Source organism: Anabas testudineus, chromosome 8 (assembly GCF_900324465.2).
Source record: "Anabas testudineus chromosome 8, fAnaTes1.2, whole genome shotgun sequence".
Lineage (NCBI taxonomy): Eukaryota > Metazoa > Chordata > Actinopteri > Anabantiformes > Anabantidae > Anabas > Anabas testudineus.
The window spans coordinates 1693360-1717441 of NC_046617.1; the positions used below are offsets into that span (position 1 = coordinate 1693360).

The 24082-nt window shown below is 39.9% G+C and overlaps 2 protein-coding genes across 2 annotated transcripts; one reads left to right on the forward strand and one right to left on the reverse strand.

The window, feature by feature from the left end:
* Window positions 1-815: 815 nt before the first annotated feature.
* Window positions 816-14150, reverse strand: csnk1da (casein kinase 1, delta a). Its single transcript, XM_026349751.1, has 9 exons — window positions 13662-14150; window positions 8526-8636; window positions 7354-7502; window positions 6707-6935; window positions 6443-6613; window positions 6118-6266; window positions 5548-5716; window positions 4941-5053; window positions 816-3360 (listed from the first exon to the last, which is right to left on the reverse strand). The coding sequence occupies exons 1-9, from the start codon at window positions 13735-13737 to the stop codon at window positions 3310-3312; spliced, it is 1218 nt and encodes a 405-aa protein (XP_026205536.1). The 5' UTR covers window positions 13738-14150; the 3' UTR covers window positions 816-3309.
* A 1644-nt stretch (window positions 14151-15794) lies between these two features.
* engase (endo-beta-N-acetylglucosaminidase) lies at window positions 15795-23482 on the forward strand. Its single transcript, XM_026361237.1, has 14 exons — window positions 15795-16000; window positions 17384-17463; window positions 17557-17758; window positions 18071-18219; window positions 18569-18723; window positions 19052-19200; window positions 19377-19548; window positions 19642-19748; window positions 19855-19966; window positions 20235-20422; window positions 20513-20655; window positions 21952-22051; window positions 22360-22471; window positions 22606-23482. Exons 1-14 carry the CDS (start codon window positions 15894-15896, stop codon window positions 22999-23001), a joined length of 2172 nt encoding a protein of 723 aa, XP_026217022.1. The 5' UTR covers window positions 15795-15893; the 3' UTR covers window positions 23002-23482.
* The last annotated feature ends 600 nt before the right edge of the window (window positions 23483-24082 follow it).

Consider the following 24082-nt stretch of genomic DNA (forward strand, 5'->3'; position numbering starts at 1 on the left):
TGCTTAATCTGCTCCATCGCTGATATAAAAACCAACCAGAGCATTGCTGCTACGGTTTATAACATCTGGACTGCTGTTTTTGAAGTTTCTCTCTTGGGATAACCATAAATGATTTCTTCCATCAGAGCTGTCATGATTTTTATTTACAATCTTAAGACTCTGTTACAGTATGGGTTGAAAGAGTGTGAACCTTTTAGAATGACCTCTTTCAGCAGGAATATGACCTAAAACACAAAAAAAACCCCATCATGTTTTGCAAATGGGATAATGTCTTTATGCTGCACTGCAGTGTAAGGTTTACTTAGATCTCATCTGTCCACAGAACATTATTCCAGTATCCTTCTCACTGATCCACATGTGAGCAAACTGTAGACAGGTAACAATGCTCTGTTTGGAGAGTAGCAGCTGCCATGAACTCTATTGTTGTTACTCCTGATGGTGACTCAAACACTAGTATTAATCACTGCAACAGAGGTCTTTAGTTTTCTTCATATTATGCTGTGACTTCTTGTGACTAGTCCTGAGGAGGCCAACGGTGGCTAAATGTTTTCCATTTGTACACCATCTGCTTCACAGTGAAGTCCAGACACTTCAACGCCTCAACTCTTCTAAGATCATTTAATTTGAGTGTTGACCACAGATCCACAGTTGATTACCATCCCAATACATATAACAGCTGACTAACACTGACCAATTGAGGCTGATGGGAATTTGTTTAGTTTTGTAGAGATATAAAGACCAGATGGAAGCTGTTTGAATGAACTGAAATGAATTGCACACATGATGAAGCCAGGCTAGTCAATAAAAACCAAATCTAAGTACTTATTAATTTATTTACACAATTTTAAAATACACAAATACAGTGGCATTACAAATAAGAAGAAAAAGTCTGGTGGGAGTGGACAGAAAGAGTTCCCATGAATCCACAGAGATGAGATGCCTTGCGGGACATGAGCGACCATCTCCACTGCACTGTTTAAAGTAAAACTGAACACATGACAAAAACAAGGACTGCGTAAAGCCGACAGAACAGACTGAAAAAGTATCCCATTTAAGTGTACTTGCATTTATCATAGCCATCATTAGTGTGACAAACAAGTTATACCACTTTGTTTTTCAAAAACCCACAGGTGAATTTTCTTTTTTTAAAAACTGCCCTCAGCAGGAACTCTAACGGAGTGAATAGTTTCCAGTTGCTCCATACACTGTCATTATCATCTGAAACCGGAGAGCGGCTCGTGTGGACGTGGTAGACAGATCACATCCATTATACAACAATAGAACAAATTTACAAATTACCACTACAACCTCTTCCCCACTCAACTAGAGAAAATGGCTACAATACTTTGCAACCAGGCTACGACATTAAGAATTTTCTACTTCAAAATCTGCACATCAGGTCAAAATTGGTCAGGTCGGCCAATTCCTCAAAGAGAGGCTCTTTGAGAAACATGCGGCTCGTAGCCCCGGCTCCTTTATTAAGACAACACTCAGTCCGTTAATCTCCAAAACCTCCTTGCTGTTAAAACACAAGGTCCATCTTCTACCTGGATTCCCACATCACTCATCTGATCTTTGAGTTAATATCCCAAGTTGGTTCTCAGATCTGGTATGGCTTAACTGACTTATTTGGTTACATTAAGCCTGATCTGATTTAAGTGTATTGCTAAATAGTGTTTGTAGAGTGGAATTATTATAACCTGAAAAATAGAAGTTGTTGCTATGGCCCATTTCTTTAAATAAGATAGAAATGGATCAAGAACTGAACTGAATTCTCTGAACTGAACTCTAATTTTTCCAGTTGTCAATTGTGTGTAACCTATCATTACTATGGTGCTATTCGGGTTAAGGCCCAAAGTAATGGGTCGGGATGATGCTGACGATTTTTAACCAAACTCAATAAGGAGTAATGTGTCTTCTCCTGATTCATCCTGCACATTGACACAACTCAGCCCAACGGCTGGCATTCTCTTGGTGATCACTTAGCAACTCCTGAGTACCGTAAGCAGTGTAATGTAAATGATGAACCCTATCATTACACTGGAAAAGACCTTATTGTTGTAGTGTCTGCTGGGCTAGAATTGAGAGCCACATAGAGAGAAACAGGTTGAACCGTCCCAAAATTTTGGTCTACGTCAATGACAATGAGTATTATATCATGAGGGTCTGGGTCAATTAAAACAGACTCATAATGGACAGATGGTCTAGAGCGAGGTCTAGGAGACAAAGGAGTTCAAAGGTCAAAAAGTAACTTGTTTATCCCCCTCCCTTTATACAACCCCTAAGACAGAAACACACAAACACTAAATCCACATCACTACATAACAGGTTAACACATCTCATCCATTCAGCATGGGATTGCTCCCAACTGTTTCATTGTTCCAGTCACAGCTTTCCTAAGCAGCACACTGCAGCCATAACATCAAGACAGAGAGCAATGCGCTAATGTGCTGCATGTTTTTGGATTCACTACAACACCCATCATTTCTACACACCTGAGCAGGACAAAAAACTCAACTGTGGGATCAACTTTGAAAACAGAATATCAAAAGGCCTTTTGTCCCATTTTGAAAACAGTGGGTGTTCATCCTACCTTTAAATTTAAACACCAAACACCTTAAAAAAGATGAGAAAAAGGTTGACTTGTGGGATTTAAGGAGTCTTTTAGGACAAAAAGGAGAATTGAGGCACTGTCCTTTTAACACTGCTGCAATAGATCACATGCCTTCTTGATTTTATAATAAAGTTCCACAAACTATTTTCAATACCTAAGACTTTCCATTTTCCATATTCAAACCCTTGTAAAGTCTGACCAGTGGAGCTGGTGTTGAAGACATTTTAATGCTAAAGAATAAAAAGTAAAACCAAAGTTTAAAAAAAAAAAAAAAAAAAAACATTTAAGAGAAAAGTGAATCCATGGCTTCTTCAACATTAAAGAGGAGGGAGAGTGTTTCTACATCTTCTATGGGAGGAGGAGGAGGAGGAGAAGAAGAAGTGAGGCTGTGGCTGCTCTTTTGCTGAGGTGGTTAATGCAACCACACTACACTCACCCACCCACGCACACACATACACATACAAACTCAGGGTTGTGCAACTCTTCCCGGGTCAAGAGAACAAGAGTGCAGCCAGACTCTTGTACATTGGTTGGTAGTCCGTTGTTATTTAAGAGTCCAGTGTATATTTTATATGTGCAGTTGCAAGAGTGTGTGTGTGTGTGTGTGTGTGTGTGTGTATGCATGCGCTCATGTGTGTATGCTGCAGATGGTGCATGTTGAGGCCTCCATGGTGCACAGGTGGAAGTGAGGGTTTTCATCGTGGAGCTGCAGACTGGAGGCCGCTGGGTGTGACTCGGGACAGAGCCTAAAGGGGACAGATGAAAAATCTTGTTTTTATAATGATGTCTGAAGAAACAGTTCAAGAAAAACCAAATAGCAAACAAACTGTAGAGTTCCTTTAAAATATGTTAAATCACATGCATCATTATGGTCTGAACAATCCGGATCTAATTTGTGGGACTATGTCTTGGCTTATACTACCTTTGTTTGTCATACTTAGGTAATTTCTCAGTTTCTACTCACAGTGATGTCTGTAAGTAACCTGAATAACACTATTAAAAACTTAAACATGGTGTCAAATTAGGCTTTCCACAGCATTACAATGGCAGTATAATCTCAGTAATATTTCTTCATTGCTCGCTACCTACACACTCAGGGATTTCACAAGAACTGATACTTCGTTACTAAGTCGATCATAAAAGAAAAAAAGAAATGGATGGATTTTTTTTTCTTTCTGATGTTAAATTAGGAGAAAAGCAAGGCAAGGCTAACAGCAACACGTGGCACCTTCTGGGGAAAACAAACAAACAAACAAACAAACAAACAGCAAAAACCATGTATATTGTGTTTTTGAGTCGTCAGATAGACAGATACACCTCACACTTAGCTAAACATCTCAAAGACAAACATCTAGATCTGTGTAAAGAATTCACGTTGAGAATTTCAGTTAATGTAATATTGATAACATGACATTAAAATGTTCATATTCAGAAATGTTATGTTGATATGTTTGTGAACTGTGATGCAGCTCATCTGTTACATACACATCCACAAAGGCTAACGTTAGCTTGTTTAGGTTGGCGAGGTGATAGCTAATATTCTGTACTGAGTGCGACTTATAACATTGCTAGGTTACGGCGCGTCAACATTTAGCAGCCTCTGTAGTGTTCTTTGAAATATACCTGATAATTGAGATCTAATTATCTTTCCAGTGTCAGGTTTACACCTCAGCTTTCATTATATGCATTCTTCTTTCCATACCACCTGCAGCTAGGGACTGCAGTAGGAATGCCTTGTCACCATAAAATAGTTGATTGTTGGTGTCATGACAGCCCTTGTGTATTTTCTTTTAAGCTGGGTGAACTGAGCTGTTAAAATTATATTAACAGTGCTTTACGCAAACAGGAAGGCCCCCTCCATAACAATACAAGTAGCTGCCTAGGTTTACATTTATATACAAGAGTCTCAAAGAGTTGCATATTAATAAATGCAAATGAATTAAATTATTCAGCAGGTTTTGAGTTATTCATGAGCTGGGCTTTAATCTCCACAGTATTATACAGTCAAAACAAAAGACGACTTCAGTCTAGGATGAACAAGGTCAGCAGACTTTATATTAAGACTTAAAAGACTCATTTAACTTTTTAATGCTAACAGACTATGCCTGTAAAAAAAGGGGGAACAAGCAAACAATCTGGACAAATGAAAAGGGAAGTTCTAAAACCTACACTTTGTTGTTATTCTCTTCCTGTTTTGAAGATTGTCTGGTAGGTATTCAACCCATGTTGTCTCTTTGTTCTCTACTGAGGACTGTGCAGCTTGATATGTCAGATGTCCTATGTTGCCACCAAACTGACACCGTTTTCACCTATCTGTGCGTGTTACCTGTGAGGTGGACATGCGGGATGTGTCCTGGCGCCCAGTCAGATCTGAGGAGGAGATGTTCACAGGTGCTCCACGATGAAGACGCATGCTCACTTTCCTTTCCTTCTCCAAACCTGACAAAAACAAAAATGTAAAAAATCCTGTAATTGCTAGTGGCCAGAAAAAAGATGAAGAAAACTGTAGCCACTTTATGTCTAAAATAAAAATCTGCTATATTGAGACATTAAGAGCTGGTATGAAAGAGAATGACAGCTGACAAAAGGACACTGAGATGCAGCTGTAGTTTAAAAAAAAAAAAAGAAAAAAAAAAAGAAAGAAAGGAGATTCCTTTAGAATATGGAAATCACAAACTGGAAAATTAGACACAAATATATTATTTTAAAAACAAGTGTGGTGACACACACACACACACACACACACACACACACACACACACACACACACACACACACACACACACACACACACACACACACACACACACACACACACACACACACACACACACACACAAAATACCATCCTAATCACAGCATGCTCCATATTCCTGTGTTTTAGCATTCAATTGAAGAGAAGTGCTTCAAAAACTAAGCTGTATGTGTGTCACCTGTGTGTGGGGCAGGGTTGAGAGGGGAGGGGACTGCCACATCCTGAGCTGCCCTGGCTCTTCCAGAGGCTGATGCCATGCCTCTGGCCCCAGGGTTCCTACTGTGCCTCAGCCTCTCCTCTCGCTCACGACGCTCCCTCTCTGCATCCTCCACGGCCCTGTTGGCGCCCTGAGACACATAGCTTGAGCTTTAGGTTTTGCTTGTACTCTCGTCAAGTTGTGTCAAACACATCAGTGCTGACAAACACTGTTGTATTCAGAGTCAACATGTTGCCAAGTATGGACTAAACCCCGGGCTACACATTTTATGCAGGCTGCTGACTGCTGTGACCTTAGAGCAGACATTATATAATATTTGTTTTACTCTTTATTGCTGGTCAAACAGGTTTAGCTGAAAGAAAACTACTGGTTTCTATGGGGCTGTTAACCTTGTTTTGGGCCTTCGAGTTCATCTTAGTTTGCTGCACAAGTTTACAGTAGTATTGATGTCAGAAATAAGTGTATCAACTCTGATGAAATAAAAAACAAAACTCATGCATGAATCCTCAACGTGTGGTGATACAAACTTACAAATTTGAGCATGTTCCAGTCAAAGACGTAGTCGTAGGAGAAGCCCTGTCTGTGGAAGAGGTTCCTGAAGAGCTGGCGGAGATACGAGTAGTCAGGCTTGTCATCAAACCGTAGAGAACGGCAGAAGTTCAAGTAGGTGGCGAACTCCGCTGTGGAGACCAAGAGGGGGACAACATTCACAAACAGACACCATGTCATGTTCACCTGCAACTCTGATATAAAAGCTCTGCTTAGGCTGAGGCACTCAATGCCTGTGAGGAGTATTAACATGAGATGATTTGATTTGGATCAACCTTAAGGAAAGATGTCAAATAATCAAACATACATGGGTAGCCTTTGCAGAGGACCTCAATGGGCGTGGACATTTTCTTCTCACTGATGCGCTCATATTTCTGTCTCTTGGTAGCAGCTTTGAGGCCCTGCCAAGGAAGAGAACCCAAGTTGAAGTACATGAGGACGTATCCCAGAGACTCCAAATCGTCCCGTCTGGACTGCTCTGTAGACAAAAACAAAGACAGAAGAAAGGCGTATCAGCAGCCTGCAATAATCTGATCCATTCATGCACAAGTACATTTTTTTTTGGTCTTACCAATGCCCAGATGGGTGTTTATGGAGGCATAGCGGGCTGTGCCGGTCAGATTCTTGTTTTCGCGGTATGGGATGTGCTGGTGTGTGCGGGCGTCGCGGTATTTCTTGGCCAGGCCGAAGTCGATGATGTAGACCAGGTTACCTTTCTTGCCCAGCCCCATCAAGAAGTTGTCTGGCTTCACATCTCTGTGGATGAAGTTCTTGGAGTGGATGTATTCAATACGGCTGATCTGAATGAACGGGCAGGAGAGAATGATGTCAGCATTAAAGGTTTGCAGAATTTAAAATCAAGTTTAATAAACTTTGGGATTTTGTATCATATTGAGGTGAGTTCAGCACTTTTCTGTGAAATAGCAATGCTGACTTCTTTGGTGTATTGTTGAAGGAACAGTTTAACATTACTCATTGTCTTGTTGATTGATTAAGATATTGCTCATCTAAAGCTCAGCAAAATGATTTATATTAAACAACTACATTTTCCAAGGCATTTAAAACTACAATTTATGCAGTGATGGTCATGTTTGCAAGCTTCAAATGTGTCAATGTGACATTAATCATTTTTACAAGAGCAAACAAAACAAAAAAATTCAAATCCAGCTTGCAACTACATGGCCCTGCAGCTTATAGTTGCTTCTCTGTCTCTCTCACCATCTGGTCTGCCAGCAACAGAACTGTCTTAAGGCTGAACTTCCGAGAGCAGAAATTGAACAGATCCTCCAGACTGGGCCCGAGAAGCTCCATCACCATCACATTGTAGTCGCCCTCTGCTCCGCACCACTTTATCGTTGGAATACCCACTGAAGGAAAATTGGGAGAAGAAAGGTAAGCCGTTATATCTATAAATATATATCTATCACACAGAGGCTGGCCTGTTTAGTACTAGTTGTACTAAGTAAGTTGGTAACTGGCTAATGAGTCAGGGCAAAGAGGCTATCTGGCTTTCCCTTCTACAGAGAGATAGCAACAAAATGCTGCTTGTCAGCACCTACCACTGTACTTCCACACATATATATACACCCTACATAAGCTATTTATATGTATCCAACAGTCTAGGTCAGCCTCCTCATTCTAATAAATCCTACCTTGCTGGAACAAAAATAAATATCCATGTGTGTGCACAGCTGCTTACAGGGACAAACTGTCACTTCTACTGTACATGCTGGTTCAAGCTAGACTGCGTGCTATGAAGACAGAAGAAACACTGAGGTCACAAAGTAACATTATAATCTGAAAACTGACATGTGCCACTGTGGTTTCATCTATAGGACACTTAAGGTTTGCAGCCACGTTTTGAGTTGAGTAAAAATTGTATGTACCAGCCCCACTCATCCATGACAACACGTTTGTGTTTTTAGCCTTGTTAATGGTGTAACAGCATGATACTCTCAGTCTGTTGGGTGATTGACCTTTGGTCAGACTGAAGAACTTTGGATTAGACTATTAGATTGACTGCAGTGACATTTGTTGTCCCTAGAGAGTGTCCTGCTGACATTGGTCACAGAATAAAAGGTAAACTGTTATGATATATTTTAACTGTTACACAATTAACACTGATCAGTTAAAAAAACAACAATTGTCAAAGGCACTAGCACGTCTGTAGACTTTTAGCACGTTTGCACTCTTAGCTTGTTTGGATTTTTAGTTGAGCCAAATTAAAACAGCAGCAATAAAATTTGCCTTGGACCACAGTGCAGACAAAGGACAATCAAAAGAGATGACCTCTGAGTATTCATAGTGCTTGTAAAAACTCATTTGGAGTACCTTGCTCAACAATATCAGAGCTGTGTTGGGATGTGTGTGTATGTTCCAGTATACAGTACCTCCACCCTGCATCATCTTATAGATTTTGCTCTCTATGTGGAGCTGTGGGTGTTTGGTCTTCACACATTCCAATTTGATGGCTACTTCTTCTCCAACTGAAATATCAGTGCCTAGAGAGAGACAGACAGACGTTAGCTGCATGGTAACACAATATTGTTTTTAACCCTTCTAAATGCTTAACAGGAGTTTTTCCTGTTGGGTCAAAGTTCAGAGGATATCATGAGGATATCAATTCTATCAATCAAATTAGACAGAAGTGTAATAGAGACGGATATACCAGTAGACAGAAACAAATTGCTGAGGTGGTATTGGCAGTTGAGAAAGCCTGCCTGTGTACACATGAAAATATAAGTAGCTAAGATCACAAAGCTAGCCAAAATGGAACATATGCCAACACTGTGCACTGCACAGTGTGTACCGTCCTCTTCTTTCGTGTGTCTACTTGCATAGGCAGCCCAAATTCCTCACAGTTATCACCACATTTTTCTAAACAAGTGGCTTTAGGGGAATTGTCCCTGTGAGACCATAGCTAATTTGACAAATCAGCTTTTCAGTTGGGTTCATCCTAAATATGGCTATGGGCTCCAGTTCCCTCCACAGCAACTGGACACCAGGTTACATAATCCCATTACACACAAATGGCCTCTTATGGGCAGCAGTTGAATTGTAGCACCAGTGGAGCATCAATGATTTCTCTGCATGATGTAATTTGGGTGGAAAGAGCTGCACTCTCCTAGGCGGGGCACGCTGTCAGGGCCACGACAATGTTTAAAGCTGTATGCTCTTTTAATAGACAAAAACGAAAAAAGTGTGTGCATTTGTCGTGGTAAAACATTAAGCTTTCTTATGGTGCGGGAAATCCATGGCTCGGACTGGCACAAGGCGTTCCAGCTGCTGGCCCAACTAACTTAAATGGCATCAATCTGCCACATCCTTATTCAAAATCAGTTTTATTCCATAATGGGTCAGCTCAACCATACAACAAAATTCCATTGGTCTTCACTGGATTAGGGACCTGACCTTGTTTTGGTTATTGTTTCTATTTATATTTATAATTTCACAATTCAATTTACATTTGTTAGTTAATAGTCAAATGAAAAATGTGTTGTTACATAATTAACATCATAAAGAACTCAACAGCAGACACACCACACTGAAGAGAGTGATAATGACGAAGAAATAGGGTGGAAGGAAACACTAATGACCCACACACTGTGCTGTCCCTGAATGCCTCACATACAGATTATTAGATCTACTGCTAACAGACCGCTCACGTTACATTCTGTATAGATAAAGCGTTACATTCTTAACATAAAGCCTATACACAAAGTAAATTGATACACTGTGGCCACAATGAAAGCTTGTCAGCCATGTTTTTGAGATGTACATGTAACACAACCAGCATGTTTCTGATTTTAATTTAGCTTTTATTTTGAAGTAATTTATCATGTTTCACTGCTGAGCAGTCAGTGGTATATTTGCTTGCTTATTTTGTTTCACATTACTAATTTATCTAACTAATATTTAGTATGTTGAGCATTAAAAATATATGTTTGGCTCTGGTTTCATGACTATTATAATTTCATAATTTCAAAAAAAAAAAAAAAAGAGAAAGAGATAGATTAATAGTGCAAATAGCCATGTTGTCTAACTGATATGGATATTTTTACAGACTTTACAGTGTACAGTATGTGTGCTACCAACTGACAGGTAGACAGCTGCTGCCCTACCTACTCCTGCTCTGTCGTAGTTTTGGTACACCACTATAAAACACACCCTAAGACATTTCTAACTTCTAAGGTACTTGCTGTTCGAGGTTGTGGTTAGCCAGTAAACCAACCACTCACTCAATTAGCAACAATAGGGAAAATATCTGGGAGGGCTTTCCACAGTGTGAGCAACACATTTCAGTATGATGCCCGCTTTCTTGCATCACAGGAATGTGATTTGTCTGAACAGATTTTTCTGGGGAATGCAGCCTGTGCTTATCTCTCTGAGAGATGTATCTGTGTGTTACTTTTAAGACAGTATGTGGTGTATGTTTTTGAGTTAGTGCTCCAAAACATGTACAGACATACCCTTGACACGAGTTCACCAAAGCAACGGAGGTTAACTTAAAAATGCAATGAATAAATATTAACTTATTAAAAACAAGTAATTCTTTAATAAACATTAACATGCACTTTTATAACACTACACTAACGCAGTTTATTTACATGCTGGTTACGTAATAATGAAATACTTCCTCATGCCACTTAGGCACACCAGTGGTTGCATGCTGATCATCACGGAAGAAACATGACACGATCAAAGTGAACATAGACAACAAGCTTTAATTAAAGTTATTCTGAAATGTTACTTAGAAATTCACAACACAGACACTATGATTAACTGATAATGGGATACAGGGCAAGTAAGACCAGCCACATAATGGTAATGTTGCTCCTTCCAAATACTGTAGCAACATGCTGGTAGATGAAACATTGCAGGGATAATGTCAAACCTAGCCAATTGGTAGATATTAACGCTTTGTCCATAATGCATCAAGGGAGGCAAAATTTAAATCCAATATTTCTGAGCAGTTGGACTGACATGTCAACACAACTGCTACAAACACGTCAACTGTTCACAGAAACCGCAACACCTCACAAGCAGAGTAGTAAAAAGGCAGCACCAAAATGCGTCAGTCTAAAAACTGAGTCACCGGAAGCACGAGTCTGAACATGTCTTAAGTTCTGTTTTTTTTTAGGGCTCTAAGACAACCTTACTGTTAGCTTTGCTTATGTAAGGAGGACACAGCCCTTTTAATATACACTACCAGAACCATTTTAGTTTACACAGGTACATCCCAGATCCTATGTTTTTTGTCCTTTAGGCTAAGCTTTAGCAACTAAAATAAACCAGTAAAAATACATTTTAGTATAAAAATACAGTTGACTATGTTTTAACAAAAACGCAGACCTGCAAAGAAAAACTGAAAAAATGGCAACCTTATACAAGTCTTGTGATTCCGTTTTTATGGCTGTGTTTTCTCAGGAACTGAAGCAAAGACAAAAATGCAAATCTAGCTGGAGTAACTCTTCTGACTTTAAAGAATAGAAGGGGACCTAACTAAAACAGTCAAAAACAGTGCCTGATTCATTCCACTAAAAGTTAACTTTGTGAACATGATATGAAGTGTCTGGTGCTACCACTTGCTTTTTTGTGCCGCTTCCACTGTGCAAAACTTCTCAGGAAGGGAAACAAGGCAGAATGTTTGGGGCTGTATTGCTTGTATTGTATAAGCTTGTATTGGCTGCTACTCATCCTCTGAGACAGATGATGCTGCTATTATAGGGTTTTACCATCATGTCCAAAGGCACCTCAACATGTGACCCAGAGAAACTAGGATTCAAACCATTGCCTCTACAGTTGATAGAACTGGTTTACTAGATCCCCAGCTTTCTGCACTACCTCCAGGAGTAATTGGCTATGTATTAGCATGTTGAATATAAGAAGCACTTCTTTATTTTGCCTTCTTCAAAAGGGCTGTGACCTCCAACATCAAATCACATGGAACGTTTTCAAATAAACATGAAACAGGTTACTCCAGTCTTCCCGCTTGTGACACCTGACTGCTGGTTTCTGTTGGTTGGTGGCCCCACTTGCAAAAGCTGAGTTTGTTTAGTAATGTGCTTATTCACTAGATTTAAGTGCACAACATTTTTGTCACTATGGCAGAAGTCGTATGTCTTAATATAAATCAGTCAAAGAATAAAATACACAATATGTCCCCAAACGTATTCCATTTCATAGCAGTTATGTGCATAATCCTCTGTAATATATAAAACAAACTACTGAATACTGATTAACTGGTAAACTCAGACATAATGAATCTGATCACCATGTTGTATCATTTACAATATGATACCCACTGTGTGACAGTCCCAGCTGTCACACATGGGAACTATCCTCTGTGGGTTGATTAGATCGCAGTGAAGTGATCAGTCCACAGCCACTAAAAACACTTAATGAATTAACAATCAGTCTCTTCTTTATTGTTGTTCAGACTAAGTCTTAAGCCTAGAAATGCGATCAGCTGTTTTCATCCACTGTTGCCAGGACCTGTGGACCTCCAATAGGGCCTCCAAAATGATGAATTACAACAAGGCTTTTGGAAGTCTGTTTAAAACAGCCCATGGATATTATCACATAGCTTCAAAATCTTCATAGCTTGTTTTTAATCCATGTTTGTACATCCAATTCACAGAAGTCAGCAGTGATGGACTCCCCGTGATCATTACTTAACATCAGACAAAGACAAAAACTACATAGTTGATGAGCCAACAGAACCCTACTCTTTGTGTGTAATGTTTAACTGTCATATCTTTAATCTTTATCATCAATGAGGGTTAGACTACTACGTCAATAACCTCCCTACCTGTAACGTGTCCTCACTGACCCTAACCAAGCAGGGAGATGATTTTTGTTTGTCTGACAACTCAGCCGATACTCACTAGGCCATGGAGCCTCAACTGTTCAAAGTCCCAGAGACCCTCACTGAACACAACACATATTCTCAGACATTTAGTGACGTTGTTTCTTTCAAAGACAGCAAACACACTAGTGAAATTAAACCGTGTGGAGCTCTCGCGTCAAATTAAGCTGTTGTGTTAAAGGTGGCCGTTCAGTGATACCGAGTTAACTCATTTACCACTTCAGGTACTAATATAGTACAACATGGTAAGCTAATCTTTTCCCGGATGTGCTGCTGGTCGGTGAGCAAAGGCACAGACGAAACTCAAGTATCAGTTAACGTTTGTGGTGGCCACACAAGAACCGACTAACCGTCCTTTAGACATCATTTTCCTGCTACGACAGACAGCCCATGTTTTCCATGGACAAGCCCATGTTCACTTTAAACCGTTAAAAAGGCGAATTATTAATTATCGTGAGTTATAAAGTTAGATATCGTCTTGTTGCTAGCTTTTTTGCTACACAGACTGCTAGCTTAACAGCTAACGGTGCTAACACCAAACAGCTGATTGGACATCTCGAAAAGGCGACCAACTGTCAATCTTATAGCTGTTATTTACATGAAGTGGTATACTCAAACAAATAAAACACTACAGTAAGAGTCTGTGATTATAACTTACCCAGGTAGATGTCTCCAAATGATCCACTTCCAATTTTCCTGCCCAGTCTGTATCTGTTCCCCACTCTCAGCTCCATGATAAGCAGTGATCGGCTAGCAAGCAAGCTCGCTAGCTCCAAAATATGCAAAAACGTTCAGATTTAAAACACAAGTCCTTTTGAAAACCAAACACGGAAAAACACCAAATACAGAAGAGCTTTGGAAGCGACGAACCGTGTCTTCTGTACGCTGTCTCCGGGTGAAGTCGGCTCTCACAATCTTTCGCCACTTGTTTTAAAATGCTACTATCGTCATATTGTGGCAATATTGTGCTCGTTGAAAAGGTTTAAGTGTGTACTTTCTGCTCTTGCTGTTTTTGATACCAGCAGACTTCAATTCTCCGCGGATGAAGATGGATGTTAAGAAGGTAACATTTACGACTCAGCCCGGATCCTCTCGCTGTTGCTGCCGCAGCCGCTGCTCTGTGTCGGGTCGCTGCTCGACGGACTCTTCGATGTGTGTGACATCACTTCCCTGCTAGGTGGGGAGGGAGGAGCGTGCCAGAGAGCCTTTCATCATAGAACTACCAACGGATACTAGTATCAGTAACACACACACAAACAAAAACAACAACAACAATAATGATGATGATAATAATTATTATTATTATTTTCAGCCTTACAATCAGACTACGGCAGGTATAGTTTGTTTTGGTTGGCTGGTATTCTGGATTGTGATGCTTTATTTCTTACTCTACCGTTTATGCGGCCGCCATCTTTACCTTTGTTCCTCAGTGCTGTGTTGCTTGTTCGTGGTTTACTGCTGGGGACTAAACTTGTCAAAATAAAAGTATCTGTCCCTGCACAATAACAAAAGAGTGGTTCCTTTGTCCAGTTGACCTCAGTCCTTTCCCTCATGCACAGTTCACTACGTGAGTTATCTAAAATAAACAATGAAAATGAGTGCATCATTCATTTCTGGCAGCTTCTTTTAAAAGAATACTACAGGTAACTTATTGTGTACTTACATACCTAATGCATTTTTAAATTGTATTAATTTATGTACAATAGAACAAGTGATAGCTGTATAATGAAACATGTTTTCTGAGTGGTGTCTTTTGACACTCTATATACTCATAGTCACAGAATATATGAAGTGTGTGTAATTTTAGCAGATTTTGTACTACTTTATTTGATTTTCTTCTTGTTTATTTACAGAAATTGTGCTTTTATTCTGAAGCATTAAAGTAAGAATTATACATCTTTATGGTCTAATGGGTATTATTTATCTAGGTTCGGGACATTCAACAGTGCAAATGTTTGAAAAAAGGTTTTTACATTGATATGTAAAACAATGAATGTCAAAACACAGAAAACATGTTTAATCAGTAGTTAAACTATTCCAAACTAACTAACATTTGCTACTCAACATTTGTGTAGATGTGTAGATGGTCTTATATTGATTATGAATGTCCTACCAGGTGTCAAAGGATCTTAAAATAAGTTAACATCCAGTAAATCCATAATTTGAGTTTATAGAGTTTAACTCTCGTTTTTGGTTAATTAGAGATGTCCAAACATGTCCAAATGAAAACAGCTTTCCTTAGAAATTCATTCATTTTTTACAGTGCAGGAGAAGTTGGTCCCCCAGCAGAGTAACCTATAGCATACCTAAGATATGGTTCAAAGTCACCTGAGCCATCTCTAACATTAATCTAAAAAGGAAGGTTTTAAGTACAGTCTTAAATGTAGAGAAGGTGTCTGCCTCCAGAACCGAATCAGTAGAATGACACAGATTTGTCAGAGAGTTGTTTCTGAAAAAAGTGTATTTTTATTTTTATTTTTTATGAAAGTAAAGTTAAACATGCAAACTTGATGTGACTATGTTAGGTGTTTGAGCATGCCTAAAAATAAAATGTTGTTCATGTTGTTGTGTTTTGATCCATTTACAACCATGTAATTGAATAAAACCAACAAATGATCATAGGAATAGAGAAGTGTGTTGGTGGTTTTTCTAAACTCTTGTAGCTCGGGTGATGATCAGGGTGAAGACGGCAGCAGCAGGAATAGCAGCACCTGAACGGTATTGTCCATAAGGTGGCGGTAGAGCTTGTTTGCCAACCGCCAATAAAACAGAGGAAGAAGAAGAAGAAGCAGGAAGTAGACTACTGTAGCAGCAGCAGTCAACCTGTGTTTCTGCTTTCTTGTCTAGTTTTAGTTCTTCTTGTGGTTCCTCCTCAGCTGAACTGAATGAGATGGCACTGACCGCGAATGGAAAACGTGTCGCTGTGAGAATGAAACGAGAGGGCAGAGAAGATGACGGTGAAGTCGCTGTGAAGAGGGACAAGAAGGAACCCAGCCTGTAAGTTGAGCTGCTTTCACTTTCTACTGGTCAGCTACTGGGATCTGACTGCAGCAGAAGTTAGTCATCCACCTGAGAGGGGCTGCACGCTTCCACATCAACACGGTTCTAAGAAAGGCACATTTTTACTGAAAGAAGGTCACTAGACAATTCAAACAGAGCACATAAATTCAGAAGCTGAAGAGTTTCTTATGTTTTAATTCAATCAGCCAACATGCTGCACCTATTTGTTAATAAAGGATGTGGTTCTGCAGAGATTACAAGGGAAACCAGAGGGATTTGTCACAACCTGGCAACCTCACAGTGGCTTTTATTACTTGACAATAACTAACTAACTAAGTAAGCATTCAAAATCTGATATTGCAAATACCAAACAGGGTATTATTAATGTTTTTTTTAGAAAGTGGTGCAGCAATTCTCAAGTATATGAAATTTATCTGATGTCCACAGATTTCTAATAATATAATAATAATAATAATAATAATGATAATAATAATAATAATACATTTTATTTATAGAACCCAACAAATCCAACTTGCACTAGGCAGCAGTGGAGAGGAAAAACTCCTTGAAAACCTCCAGCAGAACCAGGCTCAAGTTAGTCGACCGCCTGCCTTGACCGTTTGGGGTGCAGGAAACAAAAAACAATAATACAATATACAAACAAAATTTACAACAACTACAACATTAGTTGTCATAAGTGTCCTTTAGAAGACCAGTTAAAAAGGAAAGGCATTCATCTAAGTTAATAGGAAGTTGTCCTAAATGAAGAGTTGTCTCTGTTTAAAGAAGATCAGGAAGGGCTCGCTGGTAGAGGTAAGTTCTAAGGAGAGATTAACTGATCTAACTGCGAAAGCTCTGTCACCTCTAGTTTTCATTCTAACATCAGGGACACACAGAAGATCTCTACCAGAGGATCTCAGGCTATGTGCAGGTTAATAAGGCTGTAACAGCTGGGATATATAGCTGTTAAACATACTGGCAGCCAGTGCAAGGAAGCTAAGAGAGCTGATGTGTTCATATTTTCTTTTTCTAGTTAAGAAAAAGAAAATATGAAGAAACAATTCTTGTTCTGGCAGTTCAGTATCCTCATCATCGGTTTATAAAGCAAGATATCCATTTTAAATTTGAACTCAGCAGGTTGATATAACCCTGATGACATCATTTTTTTGGCCTTTATAAAGCTCAGCCATATCCAATGACACCTATACACAGCATGTGAGATTAAACAGCAACAAATCTGGTTCTTTGAGGGCTTATAAATAGTGTTGTGGACAGTGTGTGTATATTTGTGTTTTGTTAAACGCTTATATGTTATGTACTGTACACACACGTGCATGACTCCTACTTGGAGTTTAGCATGTCATCTTCGGTTTTCACCAGGTTAGAGTCTTGTTTGGATCAACCCATGGATTCAGACAGTGTCCATGAAGTCATCAAGTTCCTACCCTCACCACTACCAGGTCAGTTCCTCTGTAAGACTGACTGAAGCCACCCGAGCTGCAGTTGATGCCTACTCATGCTTCCTTCACATGCTACCTTCTTTTCTCTTCCAGCCAACCATTATGATGCCGACACCACTGAACCTATCAGTTGTGCTCTGCAGACTTTAGATCAGCTGCTGTTGTGGAAATTAAGTGAGGCAAACCCATTTAATGTGGCAGCAGTCCCTCTGGCAGCTCGGGAGCCTCCTCTGGCCAGTTGTCCACGTCGGACGTTAGTGTCTCATGACATGATGGGTGGCTACCTCGATGACAGGTATGAGGTCATATTAGGGATACATAGAAATGTTTAGACGTGAACTTTTTCTGGTCTATGGAGCCTACCAAATAGGTCCTAAACCCTAAAGGTGCACTCCATGATCTTGTTATCATCAACATTCATGAGGTAAGAAACTTGTTGATGTCACTGCACTTGTGCATCCCTATACCATAACAGATGTTGGCTTTTGCATTTCTATATCCACTGTATACTGTACTTTGTACCACAAAGAGCTCAGTCATCTTTATTACACTAAACAGTCTCCGAAAGCCTTTTCATAAACGCTGTCATGCTTTCTTCTGTTCTTAGGTTTGTCCAGGGGACAAGCTCAGAAACTCCGTATGCCTTCTACCACTGGCAGTACATTGATATTTTCAACTACTTCTCACACAACCTGGTGACTATTCCTCCTGCTGTGTGGACCAACGCTGCACATAGACACGGAGTCACTGTTATTGGTGAGTGACAAGAAGCAAAACAACAGAACCAGTTTGTCATACGTCGCTCATCAAATTCAAGAAAAATGATGCGTGGGGTGTTGGTTCCTCCTGATAAATGTATATGTGTATATTGGGTTTAAGCTTCTTTGAGAACAGCTTCAGATAAATTTTTCAATCAGCTTCAATTGTTAACTGTCTAATGCAGACAGCCTGGTTAACCCACCTAGGACAAACATGATCCAAAGGTCCAATTTAGCAATTTGGTTAGATTCAGTAGATTTGGTTGCAGTTTAAGAGGAACGTTTTATTTCTGTTTCCATAATGTTTCCTGTCATTTAATTTCTGCTATATTTGAACTGTTTTCCAGGGACATTCATCACAGAGTGGACTGATGGTGCAACGGCATGTGAGTCCTTCCTGACAGAGGAGGAGTCTTACCGGAAAGTTGCTGATAAACTAGTGCAGATCAGCCACTGTTATGGCTTTGATGGCTGGCTCATAAACATTGAGAACACACTCAGTGTAAGTAGAAGGCCTTTAATTGGTCATAAAATGTGATCTAATCTTTACCAAAGTCACAAATACCAACAAACACACTATTTCTAAGCTGATAAAACAACACGGTTGCCATCGGTCATGTCTTTAAACATGTGTCAACTGGGGGTCAGGTGTTAGCAAACAAAATGTGGATCGTCTCTTCATTGTGTAGTTTTTGCAGATTTAGGTACCTGAAAATACCTGGGTGCATTAATTGTTCATTAAATGTAATCTAATAATATCTAATTTTCTAATTTGTCACTGTATTTTGATATGTAATACAAACATTGTGTTTTATGTGCTCTGCTTGCAGGAGCTTGCTGTGAAGAACACACCTCTGTTCCTGCGTTATCTGACAGACCAGATGCACGAGCGGGTCCCTGGCAGCCAGGTCCTGTGGTACGACAGCGTGATTGAGAACGGGCAGCTGAAATGGCAGAATGAACTTAACCAGTCCAACAGGTAGAGTCATTTCTATCATGGTAAAGTTTAAAAACTTTAAAAGTGGTGACATAACTCAACATAAACTAAAACTTTAATAATTAGAATATGTCCTTTTAGAACTTGTTGACATACACGTGTCAGTTCATTATTAATTTAACTCTCAAAGACTCTGAATCACTCCCACACTCCAACAGAATGTTTTTCGATGCCTGTGATGGTTTCTTCGTCAACTATAACTGGACAGAGACGAATCTGGAGTGGATGAGGGAGTACAGTGGGATCCAAGGCCGCCAGGCTGATGTTTACATTGGGGTTGATGTGTTTGCCCGAGGGGAGGTTGTAGGTGGAATGTTCGAAACCAATAAGGTACCCACTGTTGGTAATGCGTGTCTGTCTGTGAATAAGCATGAATCAGCAGCAGCACATCTTTGACTCCTTCAACTCTTTGGTTGTCTTCAGGCGCTGGAGGTCATCAGAAAGCACAACTTCTCTGCAGCCATCTTTGCTCCAGGGTGGGTTTACGAGACCCATAATGATAAGACCGAATTCCGCAAGAACCAAGACAAGTGAGATCTACATAATATTTACGCTAATTAACCAATAAATGAAATGTGTGTGCTTGTTAATTAGTGAGAGGAGATAAACAGATTGAGACTGAGAAATTTCCCACAGGTTCTGGGCTCTTCTGTCAGACTACCTATTCATCCACCGGCCAGTTATGTCTCTTCCCTTCATCTCTTCCTTCTGCCAGGGCTTTGGGAAGGCTGTCTTCCGGAAAGGACAGGTAATTATAGGAGGTGGAGAGATACAGTGACTATAGATTCTTCACCCCCCTTGTGGAAGTTTTTATCGTTTATATATTTTTATAATGTTGTCATGGTCGTTTTTCCCTCTTTTTTTTTTTTTTTTTTTGACACTGATCATCAGAAAACATGTTACATTTCCAGCTACAGTTCACTTTAGAATCGTTTGTTCAGTGAAATAGTATGAACAGTCGTATCAAGTTTGACTTGCTTGTTGGATGACCACAGTCTTGTTTTATGTGAATGCAGCCTGAAACACAGAGGAGCTGGTTCAACCTGACTGCTCAGGAGATCCAGCCCCTTTACTATCAGAAAGAGATGGAGGGTCAGGGCCGGCTGGAGAGCAGGGGCTGCCCGGAGGATGCCTGGAACGGAGGTTCCTCGTTGTTGCTGGAAGGACTCATTCCTGCCTCTTATACATCTCCAGTTTGTGCCAAGTGTGTGTGTTTGGTTCCTGTTCACCTTTTGTAGTGTGTAGTGGTGGTTAAAGTGATCATACCATTATTCTGACTGTACTGTGTTCCCAGGATCCTGTCTATCCATGTACCCCTGCCTGCCAAGACCCTGGTCATCCTCATCTACAAGCCATCTGCTGGGATTACAGTGTCCCTGGAGCTGAAGACAGCACATGCAGGCATGTGCACACACATGGACAACCAGGACGACAAATGTGAGTCCCTTACAATCATACATTACTTTGGCATTTTTAATTAAATGGCATGAGCTGATGTTTTTGTCTTATGCCAGCATTTCACGTGTACATGTCTCTGTAAATTGCTGCATTTGAAAAATTATTTGGGAGCACCAGTGACTCAACAGGATTTTTACAACAGAAACAGAATTGTATTAGTACTTTAAAAGAGCAGTGAGTGAGATTAGCAGATCTGTGCTCTTTCTCTGTGACTGAGGGCAGGGTTCTCCACACAGTGCAGACAGGAGAACAAGTGAGGAAGACTTCACTAGTTAACACATGACTTGTTACTATATGTACGATAGAAGTGAGTAAAAATGCGATCAAATAGCTAATCAAAATACAAACAATGGCCTAATGGCTGCAGCAGTAGCACTAGAGAGGCATTCAGGGACAGCATGGGATTTAGGTCATTCATGTTTCAGAAACCTTTTTGACATACTTGAATTATTGAAAACCTTTTCAACATGCACGAAAATGCTAATTTAAGTTCTGCATATTAATCCTTATTTTGAAATTGTTGTATTTAATCTAAGGCAGAAGGAAAGAACAAACGACAACAAGGTATCTGCATTATAAATTGTCCTTCAGCCTCCATGTTCTCTAAAAATTGGCATTGGCTATTGAAAAAAATCCATGTCAACCACTATTGAAAACTTCCTTCTGATACAAAAACGCATACAAAAGTGGAAGAATGTTGTTTTCCTTACTGTTCACCTTCAGCTAGTGCAGTTAAAGGATAAAACCATACAAACTCTTGAAGTGATGGTTACAAACAGGAGTGAAATAAAATCAAGGACAAACATGAAGAAGGGACACCTGTGTTGTCAGACTTTGATGGTGAAGACCCCGTTATCCCATTGACTCATACACCTGACTCAAAGGACCCTGACAATCTCTAACCAACCTTATGTTTAGACTGAAGAAGCTACTTGTATGAGTAGTAAAACATCTCAGCCTAACAAGTCAGATCTCCAGTTGTCGTTGCTCAACTTCCAGATAACCTCCTGAACCCTTTTATCATGTGTATAGCAACAAATCGAGTTAAGTCTCTCTTTACCTATTCTCCTGCGTGCTGTGTGTGTGTGTGTGAGGAGCTCTTCCCCCAGTAACAGAGACAAGGACAAAGACTCTTTAGGATTAAATGCACAACTTGCAACAGGAGAGTTTGCTGAATTTGACTTGGAACACGCTACACAATCAGCCTTATGTAACACTGACATTGTTCTACACAAACTCAGTTATCTCCAAGTGGACGTGTCTTTGTATCTGCAGTTACCAGTGTGTCTCCCGAAGTACTGGATGATGGGCACCAGTTGGTGACCCAGTTCTCTCAGCTATGTGGAAACCTGAATCAACATGGTTGGACTGTCGGGTAAGAGGCTAATAAATTGAGGCGTTCAAGCACAGTTCTGAGTGTGGGTCACTTGTGTTGTCTAACCATACACAATCACTATAGCTACACGTGTAAACACAAGAAAATAGACTTGAAGCCTACCAGTGCACTTTGGAACATGTTTATGGGCATTTAGAGGCCACAACACACAAAATATCACAGTGCTTGTATGGACATTTAGATGAATTAATAGATCATATAACATTTTCTATGTTAACACACCATAACAATAACACCTAAGTTGCTGGAGTCCATTCTTTCTGTCCTCTCCATGTCACTGTGTGCAGATTTTGGCAGTTGGAGCACTTTGGTTGTGCTCTTAGAGAGGTGAATGTGTGCATTCAGCAGAAGGAAGAGCGTCAGGACAAATCCTTCACCTGCAGAGTGGGAGAGATCATGGTGAGACAAGCTCATTATTATTGTAATTACTGATGTTGTTTGTTATGTGAATCTGAACCATTGACAACTTGACACCTTGTCAGCAGCAAGACATTTAAACAGAACCACTGTACCCCTCTGCCTCTCTGTACAAGCTCCTGGATGTGTCCAGTCTGCAGGATCCCCCTGAGCTGGTTCGGGGCTTGTGTATTTATGATGTGGTGTGGCTGCGTGGTACCTCACCAGACTCCAGCTCTCCCACGCTGCACCTCAATGCTACTCTGCGCTGGGAATACCCGACCAAGCTCGTACGCCACTTCAGGGTGTACTGGCGAAGGCTGAGAGGACCCGATCCCCGAATCCCCCCAGGTCAGCTGGCCCTGGTGGGACGAGCATATTCTAATGTGTTCAGGGTGACGGAGCTAGTAGTGCCGCAGGCCCCTGGCCTGCTGGAGCTGGTGGTGGAGCCAGTAATCAGGAAGGGCTTGCCAGTCTCGGAGAGCCACTGGGGAAGAAGAAGCCTCAGCTACACAGAGGAAGTCACACAGTGACTTTAGAAAATGTTGCCAGACTGTTTTTTCTTGTCTGTTTTGTAAATGGAGAAATCACAACACCTCCAAGCAAACATTTCTTCCTAATTATTTTAAGTTTTGCTCAATAATTTTCGAAAATGGTTTCAAAGTCGACTATGACGGTTGAATTGATTTTAGACTTTGAGGAACATAAATCTAATCTTCCTGAATTATTCTGTTTTGCTTTGTTTTCTTCTGCTTTAATCAATCCATAGTTTATTTGGACAATCTGACAGCTCAGTGTTCTCTTACTTGTTTTTTCTCAATCTATAAACAGAAAAAACATTTTTCACCAGTTCTATAGGTGAAAAAGATGCTCAGTAAATGGATTTTGTTTCCATGGGCCAGAAGCCAAGTTGCTTGCTGTATCTTCATATTTATTGTACAGAAGAGTGGTATTGATCTTCTTATTGAATTCTGATGAAAGTTAATGTGTGAACCTTTCCTTTGTGTTGGAATTGTATTTTCAAAAAAAACACGATAGTATTTGAAACCACTGTTCTATATAGGTCTATATACTGTAACATTTAAACAATATCCCTCTAGGATAAATTCATTTTGAATCTTGAGTCTAATATGAAGTACAGGCACATACAGTTATTAGATATTTAACATGCCTGTGACCTAATTTAAGTCCAACGGAGCAGCTTTTCACCCGGTGCTGGCACAACATTAAGGTTAAGGTTTATAATGTTATTATAAAGGTCAAATATTAAAGAAGAAATATTTGAATAAGTGAATACTTGTTCATTAGCTTAAAACACTGGAGATAGATAATACATTCTAAATATTAAAAGCTCCTGCAATGTGTTTAGTGTTGATAAAAGCAGAAATGTAAGAAACTTAAATTTTGACTATGTTAAATATAAACAGTAGCTTGTTGGATGTACATAATGTGCAAATCCGTGTGTTAGTGCTGCTGCATGTTGCTGCAGCACATTAATTCACTACAACTTCCAAGTGGTGAATCACAGCAGGTATATTAAAGGGAGTGAATGCTTCTATAATTTTATATTTGTACTCAAATTAAATCAATATGATGTTAAAAATTTGTATTGTT